General features: G+C 36.4%; 1 protein-coding gene and 1 non-coding gene across 3 annotated transcripts in view; one reads left to right on the plus strand and one right to left on the minus strand.

The window, feature by feature from the left end:
* LOC120414967 (titin-like) overlaps positions 1–20,411 on the plus strand; it is a 297,990-nt gene that overhangs the window by 16,274 nt on the left and 261,305 nt on the right. For both annotated transcript variants that reach the window (XM_039576302.2, XM_039576309.2), the window contains exon 2: positions 19,304–20,388. In XM_039576302.2, coding sequence (XP_039432236.1) covers positions 19,312–20,388 — 1,077 coding nt within the window. In that variant the 5' untranslated portion in view covers positions 19,304–19,311. The remainder of the gene's footprint in view (positions 1–19,303; positions 20,389–20,411) is intronic.
* Trnas-gcu (transfer RNA serine (anticodon GCU)) lies at positions 8,045–8,126 on the minus strand. Its single transcript has one exon. It is a non-coding gene; the product is annotated as a tRNA-Ser (tRNA).

The following is a 20,411-nucleotide window of genomic DNA, read 5'->3' on the forward strand; positions in this document are numbered from 1 at the left end:
ACACAAAATTTTGCAAAATTTTACCACATACGAACATCACTCGACCTCCACGGAATTTATTTTCTCAAAATTCGAGTGTTCGAGATAGACGAGTTCTGTCAAGGTGAATCGATAGAGCGTCGAAAATCGATGCAGTGTGATTTTTTGGCGATTTTTCCGCTTAAAATTCATGCTGAATCGACATATTTACGAAGATGGAAATGACGTCCTGGCTTAAAGTAAAACCTATACCTTTCTTTAGTAAGAAAGGCAAAAAGTAAATCGTTCTAAAAATTGATCGGGATTGTCGATCGATGTCGAATTTGTTTCAGATGCTCACTCATGGTCTGTACTATGAATGTAGCAAGAAATTTCGAATAAAATCAGAAATGAAAAATGTTGGCGAAGGTCACCAGGTGGGCTTTTACCTTTTTTTAGGGATTTTTTTCTTATGGTAGGTCAATCAAACGGCTCTAACTCCAGAACCATATTATGAATCTGGATGAAAATTTGGGAGGTTGTAGGGCTCGAATAATGCAATTTTTGAGATAAATAAAATATATGAAAATGAAAAAATTTGACCATATTTTCATTTGAAAACTGTGTATTTTGTTGAAAAGTCTGGCCGCATCCGAAAACAGATGGATATTTCGAAATTTGCGCGGCAACTCGCCCAGGTTCAGCACACTAGCTTTCATCTGCATTTAGAAGAATCGAAATCGGATATATGGGAGCTGAGAACGGCGCGACACAAAATTTTGCAAAATTTTACCACATACGAACATCACTCGACCTCCACGGAATTTATTTTCTCAAAATTCGAGTGTTCGAGATAGACGAGTTCTGTCAAGGTGAATCGATAGAGCGTCGAAAATCGATGCAGTGTGATTTTTTGGCGATTTTTCCGCTTAAAATTCATGCTGAATCGACATATTTACGAAGATGGAAATGACGTCCTGGCTTAAAGTAAAACCTATACCTTTCTTTAGTAAGAAAGGCAAAAAGTAAATCGTTCTAAAAATTGATCGGGATTGTCGATCGATGTCGAATTTGTTTCAGATGCTCACTCATGGTCTGTACTATGAATGTAGCAAGAAATTTCGAATAAAATCAGAAATGAAAAATGTTGGCGAAGGTCACCAGGTGGGCTTTTACCTTTTTTTAGGGATTTTTTTTCTTATGGTAGGTCAATCAAACGGCTCTAACTCCAGAACCATATTATGAATCTGGATGAAAATTTGGGAGGTTGTAGGGCTCGAATAATGCAATTTTTGAGATAAATAAAATATATGAAAATGAAAAAATTTGACCATATTTTCATTTGAAAACTGTGTATTTTGTTGAAAAGTCTGGCCGCATCCGAAAACAGATGGATATTTCGAAATTTGCGCGGCAACTCGCCCAGGTTCAGCACACTAGCTTTCATCTGCATTTAGAAGAATCGAAATCGGATATATGGGAGCTGAGAACGGCGCGACACAAAATTTTGCAAAATTTTACCACATACGAACATCACTCGACCTCCACGGAATTTATTTTCTCAAAATTCGAGTGTTCGAGATAGACGAGTTCTGTCAAGGTGAATCGATAGAGCGTCGAAAATCGATGCAGTGTGATTTTTTGGCGATTTTTCCGCTTAAAATTCATGCTGAATCGACATATTTACGAAGATGGAAATGACGTCCTGGCTTAAAGTAAAACCTATACCTTTCTTTAGTAAGAAAGGCAAAAAGTAAATCGTTCTAAAAATTGATCGGGATTGTCGATCGATGTCGAATTTGTTTCAGATGCTCACTCATGGTCTGTACTATGAATGTAGCAAGAAATTTCGAATAAAATCAGAAATGAAAAATGTTGGCGAAGGTCACCAGGTGGGCTTTTACCTTTTTTTAGGGATTTTTTTTCTTATGGTAGGTCAATCAAACGGCTCTAACTCCAGAACCATATTATGAATCTGGATGAAAATTTGGGAGGTTGTAGGGCTCGAATAATGCAATTTTTGAGATAAATAAAATATATGAAAATGAAAAAATTTGACCATATTTTCATTTGAAAACTGTGTATTTTGTTGAAAAGTCTGGCCGCATCCGAAAACAGATGGATATTTCGAAATTTGCGCGGCAACTCGCCCAGGTTCAGCACACTAGCTTTCATCTGCATTTAGAAGAATCGAAATCGGATATATGGGAGCTGAGAACGGCGCGACACAAAATTTTGCAAAATTTTACCACATACGAACATCACTCGACCTCCACGGAATTTATTTTCTCAAAATTCGAGTGTTCGAGATAGACGAGTTCTGTCAAGGTGAATCGATAGAGCGTCGAAAATCGATGCAGTGTGATTTTTTGGCGATTTTTCCGCTTAAAATTCATGCTGAATCGACATATTTACGAAGATGGAAATGACGTCCTGGCTTAAAGTAAAACCTATACCTTTCTTTAGTAAGAAAGGCAAAAAGTAAATCGTTCTAAAAATTGATCGGGATTGTCGATCGATGTCGAATTTGTTTCAGATGCTCACTCATGGTCTGTACTATGAATGTAGCAAGAAATTTCGAATAAAATCAGAAATGAAAAATGTTGGTGAAGGTCACCAGGTGGGCTTTTACCTTTTTTTAGGGATTTTTTTTCTTATGGTAGGTCAATCAAACGGCTCTAACTCCAGAACCATATTATGAATCTGGATGAAAATTTGGGAGGTTGTAGGGCTCGAATAATGCAATTTTTGAGATAAATAAAATATATGAAAATGAAAAAATTTGACCATATTTTCATTTGAAAACTGTGTATTTTGTTGAAAAGTCTGGCCGCATCCGAAAACAGATGGATATTTCGAAATTTGCGCGGCAACTCGCCCAGGTTCAGCACACTAGCTTTCATCTGCATTTAGAAGAATCGAAATCGGATATATGGGAGCTGAGAACGGCGCGACACAAAATTTTGCAAAATTTTACCACATACGAACATCACTCGACCTCCACGGAATTTATTTTCTCAAAATTCGAGTGTTCGAGATAGACGAGTTCTGTCAAGGTGAATCGATAGAGCGTCGAAAATCGATGCAGTGTGATTTTTTGGCGATTTTTCCGCTTAAAATTCATGCTGAATCGACATATTTACGAAGATGGAAATGACGTCCTGGCTTAAAGTAAAACCTATACCTTTCTTTAGTAAGAAAGGCAAAAAGTAAATCGTTCTAAAAATTGATCGGGATTGTCGATCGATGTCGAATTTGTTTCAGATGCTCACTCATGGTCTGTACTATGAATGTAGCAAGAAATTTCGAATAAAATCAGAAATGAAAAATGTTGGCGAAGGTCACCAGGTGGGCTTTTACCTTTTTTTAGGGATTTTTTTTCTTATGGTAGGTCAATCAAACGGCTCTAACTCCAGAACCATATTATGAATCTGGATGAAAATTTGGGAGGTTGTAGGGCTCGAATAATGCAATTTTTGAGATAAATAAAATATATGAAAATGAAAAAATTTGACCATATTTTCATTTGAAAACTGTGTATTTTGTTGAAAAGTCTGGCCGCATCCGAAAACAGATGGATATTTCGAAATTTGCGCGGCAACTCGCCCAGGTTCAGCACACTAGCTTTCATCTGCATTTAGAAGAATCGAAATCGGATATATGGGAGCTGAGAACGGCGCGACACAAAATTTTGCAAAATTTTACCACATACGAACATCACTCGACCTCCACGGAATTTATTTTCTCAAAATTCGAGTGTTCGAGATAGACGAGTTCTGTCAAGGTGAATCGATAGAGCGTCGAAAATCGATGCAGTGTGATTTTTTGGCGATTTTTCCGCTTAAAATTCATGCTGAATCGACATATTTACGAAGATGGAAATGACGTCCTGGCTTAAAGTAAAACCTATACCTTTCTTTAGTAAGAAAGGCAAAAAGTAAATCGTTCTAAAAATTGATCGGGATTGTCGATCGATGTCGAATTTGTTTCAGATGCTCACTCATGGTCTGTACTATGAATGTAGCAAGAAATTTCGAATAAAATCAGAAATGAAAAATGTTGGCGAAGGTCACCAGGTGGGCTTTTACCTTTTTTTAGGGATTTTTTTTCTTATGGTAGGTCAATCAAACGGCTCTAACTCCAGAACCATATTATGAATCTGGATGAAAATTTGGGAGGTTGTAGGGCTCGAATAATGCAATTTTTGAGATAAATAAAATATATGAAAATGAAAAAATTTGACCATATTTTCATTTGAAAACTGTGTATTTTGTTGAAAAGTCTGGCCGCATCCGAAAACAGATGGATATTTCGAAATTTGCGCGGCAACTCGCCCAGGTTCAGCACACTAGCTTTCATCTGCATTTAGAAGAATCGAAATCGGATATATGGGAGCTGAGAACGGCGCGACACAAAATTTTGCAAAATTTTACCACATACGAACATCACTCGACCTCCACGGAATTTATTTTCTCAAAATTCGAGTGTTCGAGATAGACGAGTTCTGTCAAGGTGAATCGATAGAGCGTCGAAAATCGATGCAGTGTGATTTTTTGGCGATTTTTCCGCTTAAAATTCATGCTGAATCGACATATTTACGAAGATGGAAATGACGTCCTGGCTTAAAGTAAAACCTATACCTTTCTTTAGTAAGAAAGGCAAAACAAAAAAAAACCTTCATTTGAATCAGGTAGAATGCTTAAAACACTATAAAAATGATAACTATCTCTATCAATCAGTACAAATAATCTCCAGTAATCACCATTGTCAAATTCACTCAACCTGTATACTTTAGGTGGAGCATCTTTAGAATAAACTACAATACATTTCTTAAACATTGCAGCAATTATCCACAACATATCTATACTCAACAAAATATCATAATTCAAAATGTCACATACCAAGTCTTTGAGAGTTGAAAAAACAAGACCGACCGAACCATTAAGATGCTAAATTCTTTCTAAACTGAGAAACGTCATTCGAAGCAAACTTCAGATTAATATTTCTTCCATGAATTTGATCCAGCAAAGCTTTAATTAAAGTATCATTTCCTAATTCAATGAACTTTACCTTCACTTTATTCTCCGAGCCAAAAACATTAGTTCATAACCACTAGCATTTACGACGAATTTTATTGTCAAAATGGCAAACATTCTTTTTCGTTGAATCATTAGTTAAACCACAAAATTTCATGTCCAATATACTTCCAAAAATCAGACTGCCCGCTTTATGCTGTGTGAAAAGTAATATATCAAATTAAATTGCAAATACTAACATCAAGTTTGATCTGTGCAGGAAATTTGGCAACTTGATAAATAAATAAATCAGCTTTAAAAATAATACCAACTAACTGTAGCATTAATATTATTTCATCATTTATCCCAAAACCCCTCAGGTTGTAACAATTTTCCCTTTTAATATCAGATACGTTCTCGTCACTATAAAAAACCATCGATAGTAAATTTCCAAACCCATCAATAGATAAATTTGCAAGACGAAAAGCTTCACTGTTACGACTAATTTGGTCAATCAACGAACTTTTTAATGAGTTTATTTAAAATAATTTTGCAAGCACCTCCAAGTTATTCAAAATTATTGTAACAATTTCCATTTTAAATAAATTTGTATTAAACCAAAACGTTAAAACCTTGTATCAAAAATATAACCCAATAATCGGAACGCACTCACCAAAATTTTGCTTCAACCTCTTCAAAACCAGGAACGCTTGAGTTGATAACAATCCCAACAGTAGGCACTTGCAATAACAATCCAAAACTAACAAAAATTAAGTTGCTAAGCAACCCCCAAACAACTTAAAACTTTCTCAAAAAGAAACAAAATAAAAACCAAATGAAACCAAAACACATAAAAAAATTAACCTTCCCAGCACTACAACAATTTGGCAAATCCACAAAATTGCCAAAATTATCTTGAAACACTTCCTTACAAACGTTTTTTCTTTCACTCCAGTTTGCTACAGATTCTTCCTTCTTCTCAAAATTGAACTTCACCCCCCCCCCCCCCTCCCCCCAATCTTCTTTCTTGCTTTTCTCCCGTTCTTGCTTTCAACCGGACAGTCTTCGGCCGGGAGATGCTGTCACCACCGGGACTTCTATTCTCCAGCCACCTCCAAAAGCTTCTTCCGCGACACACCTCCGGTGCCGGAGCCGGTGCCCTTCAACCACTTTTCTTCTTCGGCAAAGTAAATTTCTTCCTCTTATTCACTTTAGAAAACTCCTACTTGACCACACAAAAAGCAAATAATCAAACCGGAATCCGGAAACCGGTACCGTTAACTCTTCAAATATTAAAATTCGCGATATGACGGAAGACGAAAAAAATCACCCGGAGCAAATTTTCAAACACCCAAATTACAATCTATCTATATATATAAAAAATTTCGACGGTTTTGTTCGAACGCGAATCAGTTCAATACGGAGCGTCGGATCGGGGTGCTCTTTGTTGCGTTGGGTTCGTATAAGTTCAAGGAAGGTTCTTACGCCAAAAAGTTACAACTTTGGCCACTCTGGAACCGATTCCGGAAACTCTGCAGATTGTATGGGAAATGTTACGTAAAATCAAATTTTGATCACAGGAGGCTGAATTAGCAAACAAACAAGAAACGTCAGGACACCAAAAAAGGGCAGGACGAAGTTTGCCGGGAAGAGCTTGTTTTATAGTAATTATTTTACACTTATTTTTTCGTTCTATGTGTTCTGCTGAGCTTAATTCTTATTACTAATAAATTATAACTTATTAAATAGGTTTTCTAACTAAATAATGAAGATTCTCGGAAGAGTACTCAATTCTATCTTCGTTGTTTCGACCACCCGAATCCAGCAAATTGCTTCATATTTTAAGCTGGACATATTTCTTCAAACCTCACAAAATACGGCTATCAATTACCGTATAATTTGAAACCGTAGCCGCTCACCACATGTTTTTTTTCTGCATCCTTTAATTTTCCTTTTTATTCTCAAAAAAATAAAACATCAGGACAAAAGTGAACCCCATATTGCGTGCATCAAAATATTGAAAACGGTTCCGCTTTGTTCGCGAGTTCCAAGCAAAAAGGATCATAATAAGACGCTCAATTTTGATCGACTCTTTTTTCTGTTCCTTTTTGAGGGATCGAATCTGACTGACGTCCTCACTCCGAAGTGAAGTTAGGTAGCTGCTGATGGCATCTGAATCGACCAGATAATGCCAGAACGACTCGAGAGAGATTGGGAACGGAAGAGGGGAAGACATGCTCTTAAAAGGGGTTTCCCTTAAGACTTGACAGAGGAGCTCACGGAGAGCACGCGTTTGGTTTGATGATGGGTCGTTCAAGGCGACGTCGACTGTCGACATATGGTGTAATTGTTGAAATTATTTTGGGATGTTTGAAAATTATTGACTTGTTCAATTTGCAGAAATTATTATTTTTATTTATTCTCTTCTCTTATCTTATCTTTGTTTATTCTTTAACATAAATTCTGACATTTTCAAATTATTATAATTATCATTTTAATTTTTTTATTGTATTGTTTAATTTTTCTAATTTATCTACCCTGATGTAAATGTTTAGTTTGCAAAATGAAAAAAAAAAACACAGTCATTGTCGATGCTCGGAACTTGTCGGAGCTTTTTCCGTCGAGCCTGCTCGTTGAGTTGATATTGCCCCCTTTTGCGAAGGACAAGCTGCGGCGAGCAAAGATGCCAATAATTATGTGGTAGAGTGTGTGTGGTAAAAATACAGAAAAAATAAAGTGAATAAAAAGAAGGCAGGAACATCATAAGAGAGCCGTCCGAGAAAACTATCCGATAATCATACGTTACGAACCTGCCATCAAATCGCACACACACACATACAGGTTTCTACCTTGGTGAAGAGTTTTAACATGCGGAACAAAGGGAAGGAAACAATTTGTACTTCTTGAAATCGGAAATAAAGGCTCACATTCTTATGCTTTCTGTTGCAATAATTTTACTAATCTCAACAATTTTCAAAAGACCGATTTTTGCTTCAGGTTATAATTTGACAGATGGTGAAGGTTAAATTACTGAATTTTAATAAACAAAAAAGAGAACAAAAAAGTTTCTCCGACGAGGATGGGATTCGAACCCACGCGTGCAGAGCACATTGGATTAGCAGTCCAACGCCTTAACCTCTCGGCCACCTCGTCGCTATGTACAAAGGCTAACTATGAACGGAAGCAGATGTGCTAACGTGTTGCCTTGATTCAGGAAATCAGCTGTGCCTTCATAAATTCGAAAGCTTCAGCAACACGTTACTAGTAACTTGTGCTTGGCGATAGCAATCGCTGCTGGTTTGATTAATTACTGCGATACTGGCTAAACGAGTAAAATAAATCAACACTGAAAGTGGAATGGTTTGTCGAATCGTAGTTCGTGATTACAATCTTCAATGTTTATCTGCAAAGATTTTCATACATTTGAATAGTTTCTAGTTTTCATTGAACAGTTGTAATTTTTCTATTTTATGAATTTAAGTTTAAATCTTTATCTGGGTTTTGATTCACATTAAATTTCGTTTTCTTATAAGAATCCTTTTTTGCAAACAGTAATGTTAAAAATAATGCCACGATACATTTTTGTATATTTACAAACTCTTACATACATTTTTTGCTTGTATTATTTTGTTCACTTATTTTTACAGTAATATTTTTTTTAAATTTTGAACTTTTTTTGAAATAAAACTATAATAAAACTTCTAGTTGCAACATGCTACGTAAAACATTATAGACTCAGACTAAAAAAAAACTGCAATTTAATTTTGACTCAAGATGTAGCGGATGTTACTAAAAAACACGCCCAAATTTGAGCCAAAAACATTTTCGAAACATTATTATGCCATTAACAATTTTATTTATAATTTTTGTCCCCCAATAAATCAAATGACAAAAAAAAAATAAAGCCGCTGAACTTTTTTTAAGGACTTGTTTATCTGCCGCTCTAATCGTGTCCGTCCCATATGTTAAAACAGCAAGCCGAGAAAAACGCATGTCATGTTTGTCCCGCCCATAAGGCTACGTGTTAGAATTTCACGAAAAAGTGGATTTTCTCCGGTTTCCTAGAACATAGAACTAAATTTTATTGGGTTTTCTGAGAGTTTACATGATTTTGAACCAAACTGCATCATTATCTCAAAATTGACGAAATTACATATGGGACGGACTTGATTTGAGCGGCAGTTAATTGGTTCACCCAAAGGAAAAATATATCTCAAAATCTGCAACAGTGGATTTGCTGCAGAAAATGTTATATTTTATTACATTTTTTGCAGCAAGCCCATAGATCATTTTTGCCCGCGTGTAAACACGTCAGCGATCTGCAGTTCTCACCAACACATATAATGATGGCGCGTCCCCGAGCAACACTCCAGAGAGAACATTATGTTTGCGCTCTGTCCCTCATCATTCATCAAGCGTCCATGGCGCGGTGGTAGCGTGTCGGATCAGCAACCTAAAAGTTGATGGTTCAATCCTCGTTCTGTTAACATTTTTTTCTGCAATACAATCAATCTGCCGTCGGTAATGTCGATAATTGTCGGTAACGGGCAAAAATGTCATACCCCTATATCGCAAAAAATGCATGAGGACAGATTTCATGCAGATTCTGATATTCTTTCATGCCGCCATGTATCACAATCATGCGACCTCCGGTTGGGTGTTGTAAACTGTTTAAAATACATATAATAATGTTTGTTTTTTTTAATCATTCCGGGCAGTTTAAGACTTTTTGAAAAATAATAATTTTATGACCGGAAAAGACATGAAACTTTTGGAAAAAATATTTTCATAAATTCATTGATATTTTGTGTGATTCTTTTTGCTCCAAAATGGTAAAAATAAGGCTGTTTTTTTTTTGCATTAATTGCTGTCGCTCCCTTTGACGAACAAAAACTTTTAATAAAATTTGTACAAGCCTCAAAGTCGTATGAAATAAGGGAGCATTCTTTTATTACGTAACGCAGTTGGTGGGTAGGCGATGTCGAAAGCTGTGTTACGCTCCATCTTTTTTTTCAAAATTTGTATGGATAATTTCTTACGTTGGGAGAGTGTAGAGGGGGGGGGGGGTTAAATAAAAAAAAATATGCGTTACGTAATAAAAGAACGCTCCCTTAACCAAAACACAAAACTCATCGTATTCATCAACATTTAAGGCATAACTCGTCCAATTTTTTGAAGATCAAAAATGGGTTGAAAGGTTTATTTTGGCCGAATTTTTAACATTAGTTCTTAGAGAATAGTAATTTGTGTTAATGTTGTTTTTTTAACATTTAAAATAATTTTGAAAGTCAAGTATTTCATGTAAATTTCAAATTTTAAATGTGCGAAATGAATTGGTTCCGTCATATGGATAGGATTGTTGATAATATGTTCAATTTGAGTATTTTTTACTAAAATGTATTAAATTAGAGGATATGAATATAAAAATTAAAAGCTACAATTTGACAAAAGAAATCATAAGAAAAAAATACTGAAAAATATAAATTTGCGCTGTTTTCAAACCAATCTTCAATCATAAAGTGTGAAAAAATTCAAACATCTACCTCAATAAAAATCTGTAGAATATGTTTTAAAATTTTAAGATATTCTTTTAAAGCCTTTTTCAATGAAAAGAAGAATGTTACTTAGGCAATGCAAAATCAAAATTTCCCTAAAAAAACTGGGTACAAATAGGAATTATTGTTAAAAATTCAAATTTCCAATTTCAAAAAATCGGTTGCAAGCTGTTGAGAATGCATTGTTTAACATTTATTTTTGTATGTATGTATGTAAAATGTAAAAATATGTATGTATGTAAAAATAGGAATTCTTGTTAAAAATTCGGTGGCCAGGCAATCCACGACTCCCTCGTCCAGTTCATGAGTATATGAGATGGCCCTGGGCTGTTTTGAGACGGTGTTAGTAGTTATATAATGGTTTGATATGTTATACCTTGTGACATTATTTCGCCACTACGGATCAATTCAGTTCTAGAGCATTAACTCCTTGATGGCCGACTGGTTAGCGTCCCTGACCATCAATTCAAAGTTGTGAGTTCGAATCCCACCTGATTCTTAAAGGTTCATATTCGAAGTTAAATTCCTGATTCCAAATTTCAAGGGAACCGACTTCTGCTTTCGAGGCAGAAGCCGCAACCATTAAGCCACGGAGCCGGTCACATTATTTAACATTTATTTTTGAATCAAAACGGCACTTTGAATGCTTTTTTTTATTTACATTTTTTGAAACACATTTCGAGAAGAGACGTGTAACTTAACGAAAATAAATATTATCATAAATTTATCGATGTTTTTGCTAAATATTTGATAGAAGCTTAGATTTATGGATGTTCAATGCATTTTGTAATACTTTTTGATTCATATTTTTGTTTTTTTTTTTAATTTGAAACCAAGATGTGTTTTTCTTTTCTGGTACCTCCCTCGAACTCTCAACCAAAGTTAAGCTACAGGTACTTTAAAACAAATTGTAACGGTTTAATAATTGAGCACTCAAGACTCTAACAAAATACAAAAAAGATTCTTATAATTGAATTGCAAAAACATTACTCTTAGCCAAAATTTATCAAATCTAACCATCTTCAGTTCAAAACCAATTTCAAAACGGAAAATAATCCTGTTTTCCTGTATTATTCAAGGGGACGTGAGCTTCCATATTCCATCATAAAACGCGCTGTCGATTGTCATCGGCTTAGCCGACTGGATGAATCCATTTCCGTGCTTTCCACCAAAATGTGCCCTGGCTCACAGTAGCGACTCACTTGATCATAGATTTTAAGACGTACTATTGGGGTGCAATTATTTTAAGTTAGATTCGTTAAGAAAGTTGTAAAACATCTAAGGTTACTCCTCATCCATTTGCAATTATATCAAAATAAAAATAAATCAATTAGGTTCATTTTTCTGTGACTACATTAGCATCGCAGAACGAAATCCATACATTGGGTAGTATATATCGTTATCATCGTATTTGAGCAATGGATCTACCCCTGGACCTCAGAAATTGAGAGAATGATGACAAGCACTTCATATGTGATGAGAATGTGGGTGCTGTCGCACCTTTTGGAAGGTATTCTTATTTTTTCCAGCGAGTTGAGTCGAGGCGCTTTGCGAACCGATCGTCACTGCAGTATCCAACAGACTGACCAACAATCGTGAGAGAGCTTGCGGCTCTCTTACGCTCACCATCATTAGGGAAGCCTTCTCTTTCTTTTCGCCCTTACGAAACGTCGTTTGACATAGATAATGAGACCATGCAATTTTTAATCAATTGTTAATTTAATTTAACAATGTATAACAGACACGTTTATTTATACTCACAATATTTCTAAAATCATTCATCAACCCACCATATCTCCGACATTCGCCTTCACCTGTACTGTACTGAAGAACAATAAAACAAATCTGTTTTTTTTTAATGATACCCGTAACCCGAAGTTTCCACTGTTCAATTCCTTGGTATCTTATGTTACACACCAAGATCTCAAATATCTCACTTTGCCCCACTTTACAAAGCAAACTTGGCACTCAACCAACCTCTACATCGCATGGTAAACCATACTTCAAAACTCTTATTTCGTCCCGCTCACAACCAAACAAATTTAATTACGTTTTATGGACAAATCTTTTTGCTCTGATCCTCTCATGTGAGTACTGGAGCCTGTGAAGCTTTTTTTTTTGTCGCACAACATAACAAAACAATCTAGTCTCTCAATCCTATTATCAAATCTTCCAGTTTGCTCCACTATAAACCAATAAAGTTGCTCCTCTCAATTTCCCAAATCCTCCGCTTTGCTCAAGGGGAAAACCACTCTGCTCATTGCCCTTGAGTAGGCTGTGCCCTAAAGTTGCCCAAACGTGCCCGAAGGTGCCCGAGTGAGCCCTGAAGCCAAGAAAAAAAAAACAGGACGGTACATAGCAACCGTGCTACAATATTTGTTTATAATGTTTTCACAATCCTGTCAGCGTTTAGTTTTCGGTTTTGCAGAGTAAATTTAGATTTTTATTCTGCTGGATGCAATTTATTGTTGCAGAGTCTTCTCATTTGATTGTTGGTAAGATGCATTGTATCAACTATAGAATGTAGTTTGATCAGAAACTTTTATCTTTTAGGAATGAACCCATTAGAAAATGTAGTAAACCAATCTAAACAGAGTGAAGGGATGATGAATGTGGGGCCTTCGAGATAAGCGCGTCCTGCTAAAACGGGGACCGTTCCCCCTAATGTCGTTGCAGCGGCACGATCCTTGCGATCCTCGGTGATGACCTTTGACCTCTCGCTTTCTCCACAGCCGCCAGCTCGAGTTCAGCACGAAGAGCTGCGGCAATCGTCACCACGAGATAAGAGAGATCAAGGGTTGTAGTCGAGAGGGGTCACCGAACACTGAGGAAACTAAACTTCTGTTGGAAGTGGTCCCGCCCAGCTCCCCTTGTTTTCAAAAATCTCGGCGATGTCCCTAGCTGATTCAAGAGCTGTTGCATGTGGCCGAATATCAAACCATGTTTATTGTGTGTTTTAACAAAATTAACATCATCGATACCAATTCAATAAAATTTTACGAAATATGAAAAAATACAGTTTTTATTAGGCATAAAAAGAATATTGAGGTGCTTCTAGAAACAACGATTTTACACGTCACATTTTTGTTAAGTCCGATTATGAATACTCCAATTATCACTAATCTGAAACAAACGCCCGGTGCAATCAACAACAATCACATTCAAGCCTTTTGAATGAACATACATCGAAGTTCAAAAAAACGATAAACCACGTTCTGTTCTTCGGTTTTCCTAAAAAAGTTCACCAGAAGCATATTCCACTGCTTTTATTCCTGAACTATTGAAATACATAACAAAATATTATTAAATATAAAAATGAAGCTCTTGCATGCCGTATTTGTTCTCTTGAAATTTAGCTTCAATCGATATATCCTAAAGAATGAGTTTTCAACATCTACAAATAAACGAGTTTGTTGTACATAAAGTCATTATTTAAAATTACTTTCCTTCCCATATCAGTGTCAACAAAAGGATTTCATGACAAAATACAGCTCACAAATAATTTTAATTAAACAAAATGCACTTGCAACAAGAAACAGTTCGTCTGACAACTAAAAATATTTGGGACAGAATTTTCCAACTGTCACAGTCAAAATGAAAGGTGCCCGAGCATGTGCCTGAAGGTGCCTGAAAGTGCCTGAAGGTGCCCGAGAGCGTGCCCGATGGTGCCCAGGGCTCTTTGATGAGAGTGGTTTTCCCCTTGGCTTTGCTCCTCTCTCTACAAAGCCATCTTACTCTCAACCACATCCCGCCATATCTCAAATCACACAGCTCGCCACACTCGCAACAAAACAAATGAATCTCTCACGCTCAAGCACGTTTCATGGCGAACTCAACTTTTGCCTTAGTACCCTCATGTGTGTGAGTCTTTTTTTTTTTTTTATTTTGTCGTCCAACAACACAGAAGTCAACAACAACAAAAAAAAAACCAGTCCAGTGAAATCTATTTTGCCTCAACAGAATATTAATTTTCATTTCGTCTCGCTCCTACTAAGCAAACTAGGCTCTCGCATGGCATACAGCATCATAAATTTCTCACTTCGTCCCGATCTTAATATGTCAAATTACCTGTCAATCTCATCTTAGGCCCAACATTTCTTTTGCCACTCTCTTTCCATGTGTTCTTCAATCTTTTGAATTCTCCTGTTCTCCCGTTCCAAATTTGCTTCTCAATGTCATGGCCAACTTTCTTTTGCATGTGTGTGTCCAACGATGTTTATTTCGCCTCACAACTACGCCAAATTTTCAACTCTTTCATTTCATCTCATGATTACCAATGTGTTAGTGTCCAACAAACCAACTTGTCTCACCACCACACCACATGTCCAATGAATCAATTCATTTTGCTTTAGCTTTATTCGTCTCATACGTTTCAATGTGTGTGTGACCAGCGACTACAGCTTCGCCTCACAAACACACCGTATGGCCAACGTGATTTCTTTCTCCTGATCGTCTCATGCATGCGGGTGTGTACAACAAAGCAAGCTTTGTCTCACAGCCACATCGCATGGCCAACGCACTTTTTCACTTTTTTTTTTCGAAACTCCTCGCCTCGCCTTGAACAGCAAATGGTATCGAACGGAATCTGTTGGAAACTTGGCCCATCGAAAAATTACCAGCCAACAATCAATTTATTCCTGCCGTTCACACCGTGTTTTCGTCTACAGTTTCGAACTTGTTTCCGAAATTGCCGGCCATTACACTCACCGCTTGGTTCTACTTCCTCCTCCTGCGCCATTGTCGCACCTTTTGGAAGGTATTCTTATTTTTTCCAGCGAGTTGAGTCGAGGCGCTTTGCGAACCGATCGTCACTGCAGTATCCAACAGACTGACCAACAATCGTGAGAGAGCTTGCGGCTCTCTTACGCTCACCATCATTAGGGAAGCCTTCTCTTTCTTTTCGCCCTTACGAAACGTCGTTTGACATAGATAATGAGACCATGCAATTTTTAATCAATTGTTAATTTAATTTAACAATGTATAACAGACACGTTTATTTATACTCACAATATTTCTAAAATCATTCATCAACCCACCATATCTCCGACAGGTGCTATGAATATTAACAATTCACGGCAAAGCTTTCTATGGTAATGCAAACTTAGTATTAGTTGATTAAGGGTTCATACATATTTATGGAAGCTTTAAAGGTAACAAAGCATGATTGAAATTATATTTTTATGAGAATGTAGCTTGGGTGGGCGAAAGTCATCATCCGATTCGAAGCTTGAAATCTTTTTTTTTTGTAATAGAAAAATTTACAAATAACTAAAACAGTTACGTTACAAAAACTCAACAGTTCATAATAAATTGAGCTCAGAATTCAATCCCGTTCCGCGTGGTTAACCGAAGCCACTAAAATTCCAAAACTAAATGTTTCGTTCTAACCACAACACATTCCACCCCACAAATTTCCCCCTTCATCCATCCGGAAGGAACGAAACAATTTTCCCTCCCAATCGACAATCCTGGCTGGGTGCGGCGGGGGTGTTATTGTATGTGTATAGGTACGTTATGTAAATGCGTGGGATTTGCGGATATAAAACATTTATTCTGGCTATGCAAACATTACGTTTTCACACCCCCTCTCTTCGACCCTTATTGGGGGTGCAAACAAAATATGGAACCTCTTCCTTCCTGCGATAGAGCCGAAAATATGTTAACTGCGGTGTACCATTTAGTGTTTGGGTGTTCTGTTATTGTGATAATGTTGGTCATGATTTCTGCACTTGCATTTGTTTGATTGCCCAAATCGATGTTATTTAATTATCAGAACACACAATTTTAACAAATGATTTTATGTTCAAATTATCTACAACCACCCTAGAAATTTAGTTAGACCAACGTAAGTGACTGACTGAGTTCATATTTGAAATTCCATCCCGTTTCTGTTGATCTTTTATTTTGCATAGTGTTGCTGCACTCACCACCCTTTTCCAGATCGTTTTTTTTTTTTTTTTTTTTTTTTTAGGACTTTTATATGGCAATAAGGACTATCATCTGGTATCAAGGATTGTTCACATTTCATATATTTATTTTTTTTTACTTCAAGTGTTGAGCATTTGTTGAATCGTATCGAATCTATTTTGTTTTAAATGTTGAAGTACTTTTTGTTTTTTTTTAATTTTTTTTAAATATTCAAGGTATTATATTTAAATATCCATTTCTCTTTTTAATGGATATTTCCTTAGAACGGTACATCTTAATTTCACTAATAAATTTCATAAGCTACAACTAATGTTATTTAGAGAATATGCTCTCGGTTCTGGACGTGGTCCAGGGAAAAGGATGGGTGCCAAAAAAATAATTTCAGAAGCAAAATTTATCTCAAAATGCTTCATTCATTATTACAATTATGCCTCCGTCAAAAATTGGCAAAATATCAATGATTTTTCACATCATTTTCTGATCTGTGCTCTTTAAAATTTTATTTTGTGAACAGCTCTTATTTGATAATAAAAGCAGAAATAAACCGAATACAATGTTTTCCAAATAGTTAACAATCGCACGTACAAGTTTTGTCTCAAAAATTATTTCTCTTTTTGCAAAAGTTATTTTTGCCCCCTGATTAAAAAAAATAAGGGAGGGGATACAAAAATAGCATTGGCCTAATCCTAAAAAAAATAAAAAAAATATTGCTTTTACCTAACATATATAATACGTTTACTTTAGTCAAACCAGTTAGCTGATGTTTTTATGTAATTCTTTTTTGATTTTTTTGGTTTCTACATTAACCAATCGAGTAGAATGCATTCCGCACAGTCATATAAGCGACTAAATCAATGTTCATGAAGTGCAGTCCAACATATTGTGAACAAATGGTTACCTGAAATTATTATAACAAGATAATGAAAAAAAAGAGAAGAAAAGTCTTGAAAAAGTTCAGTAACCTTGTAATATTTAATTTAATCTTAGAGAAGTTGTAAAATCATAAATTTGGAAAAGAAACCAAAAATGGAGGTTTTCCAGTTGATTCAATTATACCAATTTATTTATTGTTGAAATTTCCCTTCGCAGTACAAGTTAAGCTTGACATTTAACGTACAAATAGAGCTTTTTAAGGCGCTTTCAGCTGAAATCGAGTGATAAATATCTCAATAGAAAGTGAGCAAGCATGTTTTTTCAACATTTTTTTCATTTTTTTTTTGTTGAAATAGCGAAATTCGGCAAATTTGATGGAATTTTTAACATGCCAAAAATACGAATATTTCTCCTATTTAGAAAATTTGTCCTGCGGAAAAAAGTTGACAAAACTCGGGGTTTGAATTTTATTTGGATATACATCAAAAAGGAAAATAATTAAAAGTTTTTCAATTGTTACTTTCATGAAATGTATTCAGTAGTTAAAGAAAGTGAGAAAAACTCAAAACAAAAAAGATGAAAAAAGGAAGGATTAAAAACAAAAAAATACTTTATTTTGGAAGGGGTGTTCGATAAAGATTTTTTTCCTGAAAAAATATTATTAGCTCTAGTCAAGAGTAGTCAAATATAATTGTTTTGTTTTTTTAGTTTTTAGCATATAGTCTAGAATAATCAAAATAAATTATAAAATGATAACAGCAATACTAAAGATTGCCAAGTTCATCAGAATACATGAAACAACCCGTGGTAGGCATTTTATTTGGAAAAATGTGTCCCAATTTGATTTTAAATGAACAAAAATGATCATTAAAAATATTATAATTAGAAAACATGATCATGATCAATAGACATCGACTATACAAGATATTCATAAGAGGATTATCAATGTATTTATGTTTTGGAGAAAAGCCTAAAACTCTGATAAATACTTGTAACAGCCTTTTGTATTCTATTCTACAAAAACAAGTGGCTTTTGGGAATAAATATGGTTTAAATTATTAATTTACTTTTAAAGATGCAATCTGGGAAAAACTCTGGAATTCGGCTGTCATTCCGGGAAAACTCTATAAGTTTAGTTAAAATTCGACAAACTTCTTGAATATTTTTTTCTCTAAAAGAATGTAATAATAAAATTATTGAAATAAATAATTCGGGAAAACTATGTTTGACGTTCTACAACAGACTCAAGCTTCCTGGCTTTGGATTTATTTCTGTTTAAACTATTATGATCTGGTGCTATAAACTAAAAGATGAACATTTCATTAATTAAAAACATCAACAAATCATTATTTTTTGCAATATAGTTTTATGTAAAAAATGAAAAGGCGATTGCTTTTTTCTTTCGGACTGCACCTTTTTTCAAGAATTTTCTTCCCATTTTGCCAAAGTTACAAAATTGAACAACAAAAAAAGTTTTCATCGTAACGATTTTTAAATATTTTTATAACATTGTTGTATGGACAGCAATCAAAATTGTATGTAGATTTGAATGGATAAACTAATGATTTCTCGATTAAATTTTCAAAAGGCCCTATCTGCATAGGAAACCCATGAGGGATAGGTTGTTTTGAAAATTTAATCTAGATTTATGGTCAAAGGGACTCAAAAAAAATTCAGCCGATAAAAAAAGAAGAAATTGCTAAGGAATTTGTTGTAAATGCTGGTTCAAATTGTTAATATATTTTCGTTTTTGTTGGTAAGATTAAAACATGCACAAAGGTTGAAATATACTCAAATACTTAAAAAAAATCAACACTATATTTAGAATATGGAAAAGAAAATCTTGCATTATTTTTAATGTTGCATTCAAAAATCGTGTTTATTTTTAACAAGCGAAGGAAAAGAAGAATATGTGACATTTTTGCATTAAAACTTGTATTACATTAAATATTTTCTCTCTACATCTTGTTCCAGATCATCGCATGAAAACCAAAAAACAGCAGGCAGCCGCGGCGGCTGCTGCTTCCGCCGTAGCAGGCGCACCACCAACAACAGCAACGCCTTCTGAGAAGAAACCGGTCGCCACTTCCGCTGCTGCTACAAGCACCGCTTCAACTTCCGCAACGCCCACTCCTAGCGGTTCCACGCAGGCCACCGCCCTAAAAAAGCCACTCAAACGACTCCAGTTAAAGGCCAAAGACAGCCCTTCTCCGAAGGCCACCACACAGGAAGCCACTTCCTCCGGAACGGCTGTTGTCACGACAAAGCCTAAACCCGCACCCAAGTCAACGCCTAAAAATGAGGTTAAGTCGAAAAAGGTCACAATTGCCGCCGGGGGTAAGAAGACCCCTGCCGCGGCAGCGGCTCCCAAAAAGATCCAAAAGGAGCTAAAGAATTTGGGCATTACGGACCGAGCCATCAATCAAATCGACACGGCCACCGTCGAGTGCAATCCGTCAATCAGCGAGATGGTCAAGACCAAGTCGCGTGCCACCGTGAGTCAGCTCAAGTATTCGGATTTGGGTGGTGGTCCGCCGGCAAAACCAGTAGCGCCTGCAGGTTCTAGCGAAGTTCAGAAGCCGGTGGAGCCACCAGCCGTGGTCTCCACGGCGATCCCCAGCAAGAAAAGACCTCCGCCAAAGACAAAGGATGATTCCCCTAAGCAAGACGTTGCGCGTGAGGAAGCGGCGGGAGGTGCGAAAAACAAAACCCCAGTCACGGCCCAGGCGACGCCTTCGAACCCGGCCACCAACCCCGCCGTCACCGCCACCACTAAAGAAGATGTCAAAGCAGGGCCGTCGAACGGTGGAGCAAAATCTAAGGCGAAACGGCCCGAAAGCAAAAATGATAATGATGGGCAGCAAGGAGGAGTCGCAACAGAACAGAAGTCATCGCCGGCGAGGAAGAACCCCACGGTGGCGGCCGCCAAGCCTAAGCCAAAGACCAAGAAGGCAGCCTTGGAGGAACAGAAGAAGGCTGCAGAAGTGGTGGCGGCGGTAGCGACGGCCGAGGTAGAACAAGCTTCGGTGGTCCAAGAGGTGGCGGTCCCGGCTAAGCAGGTGAGCAGTTCTCTGGGATTGTT

The sequence above is a fragment of the Culex pipiens genome, chromosome 3, assembly GCF_016801865.2.
Source record: "Culex pipiens pallens isolate TS chromosome 3, TS_CPP_V2, whole genome shotgun sequence".
Taxonomy (NCBI): Eukaryota; Metazoa; Arthropoda; class Insecta; order Diptera; family Culicidae; genus Culex; species Culex pipiens.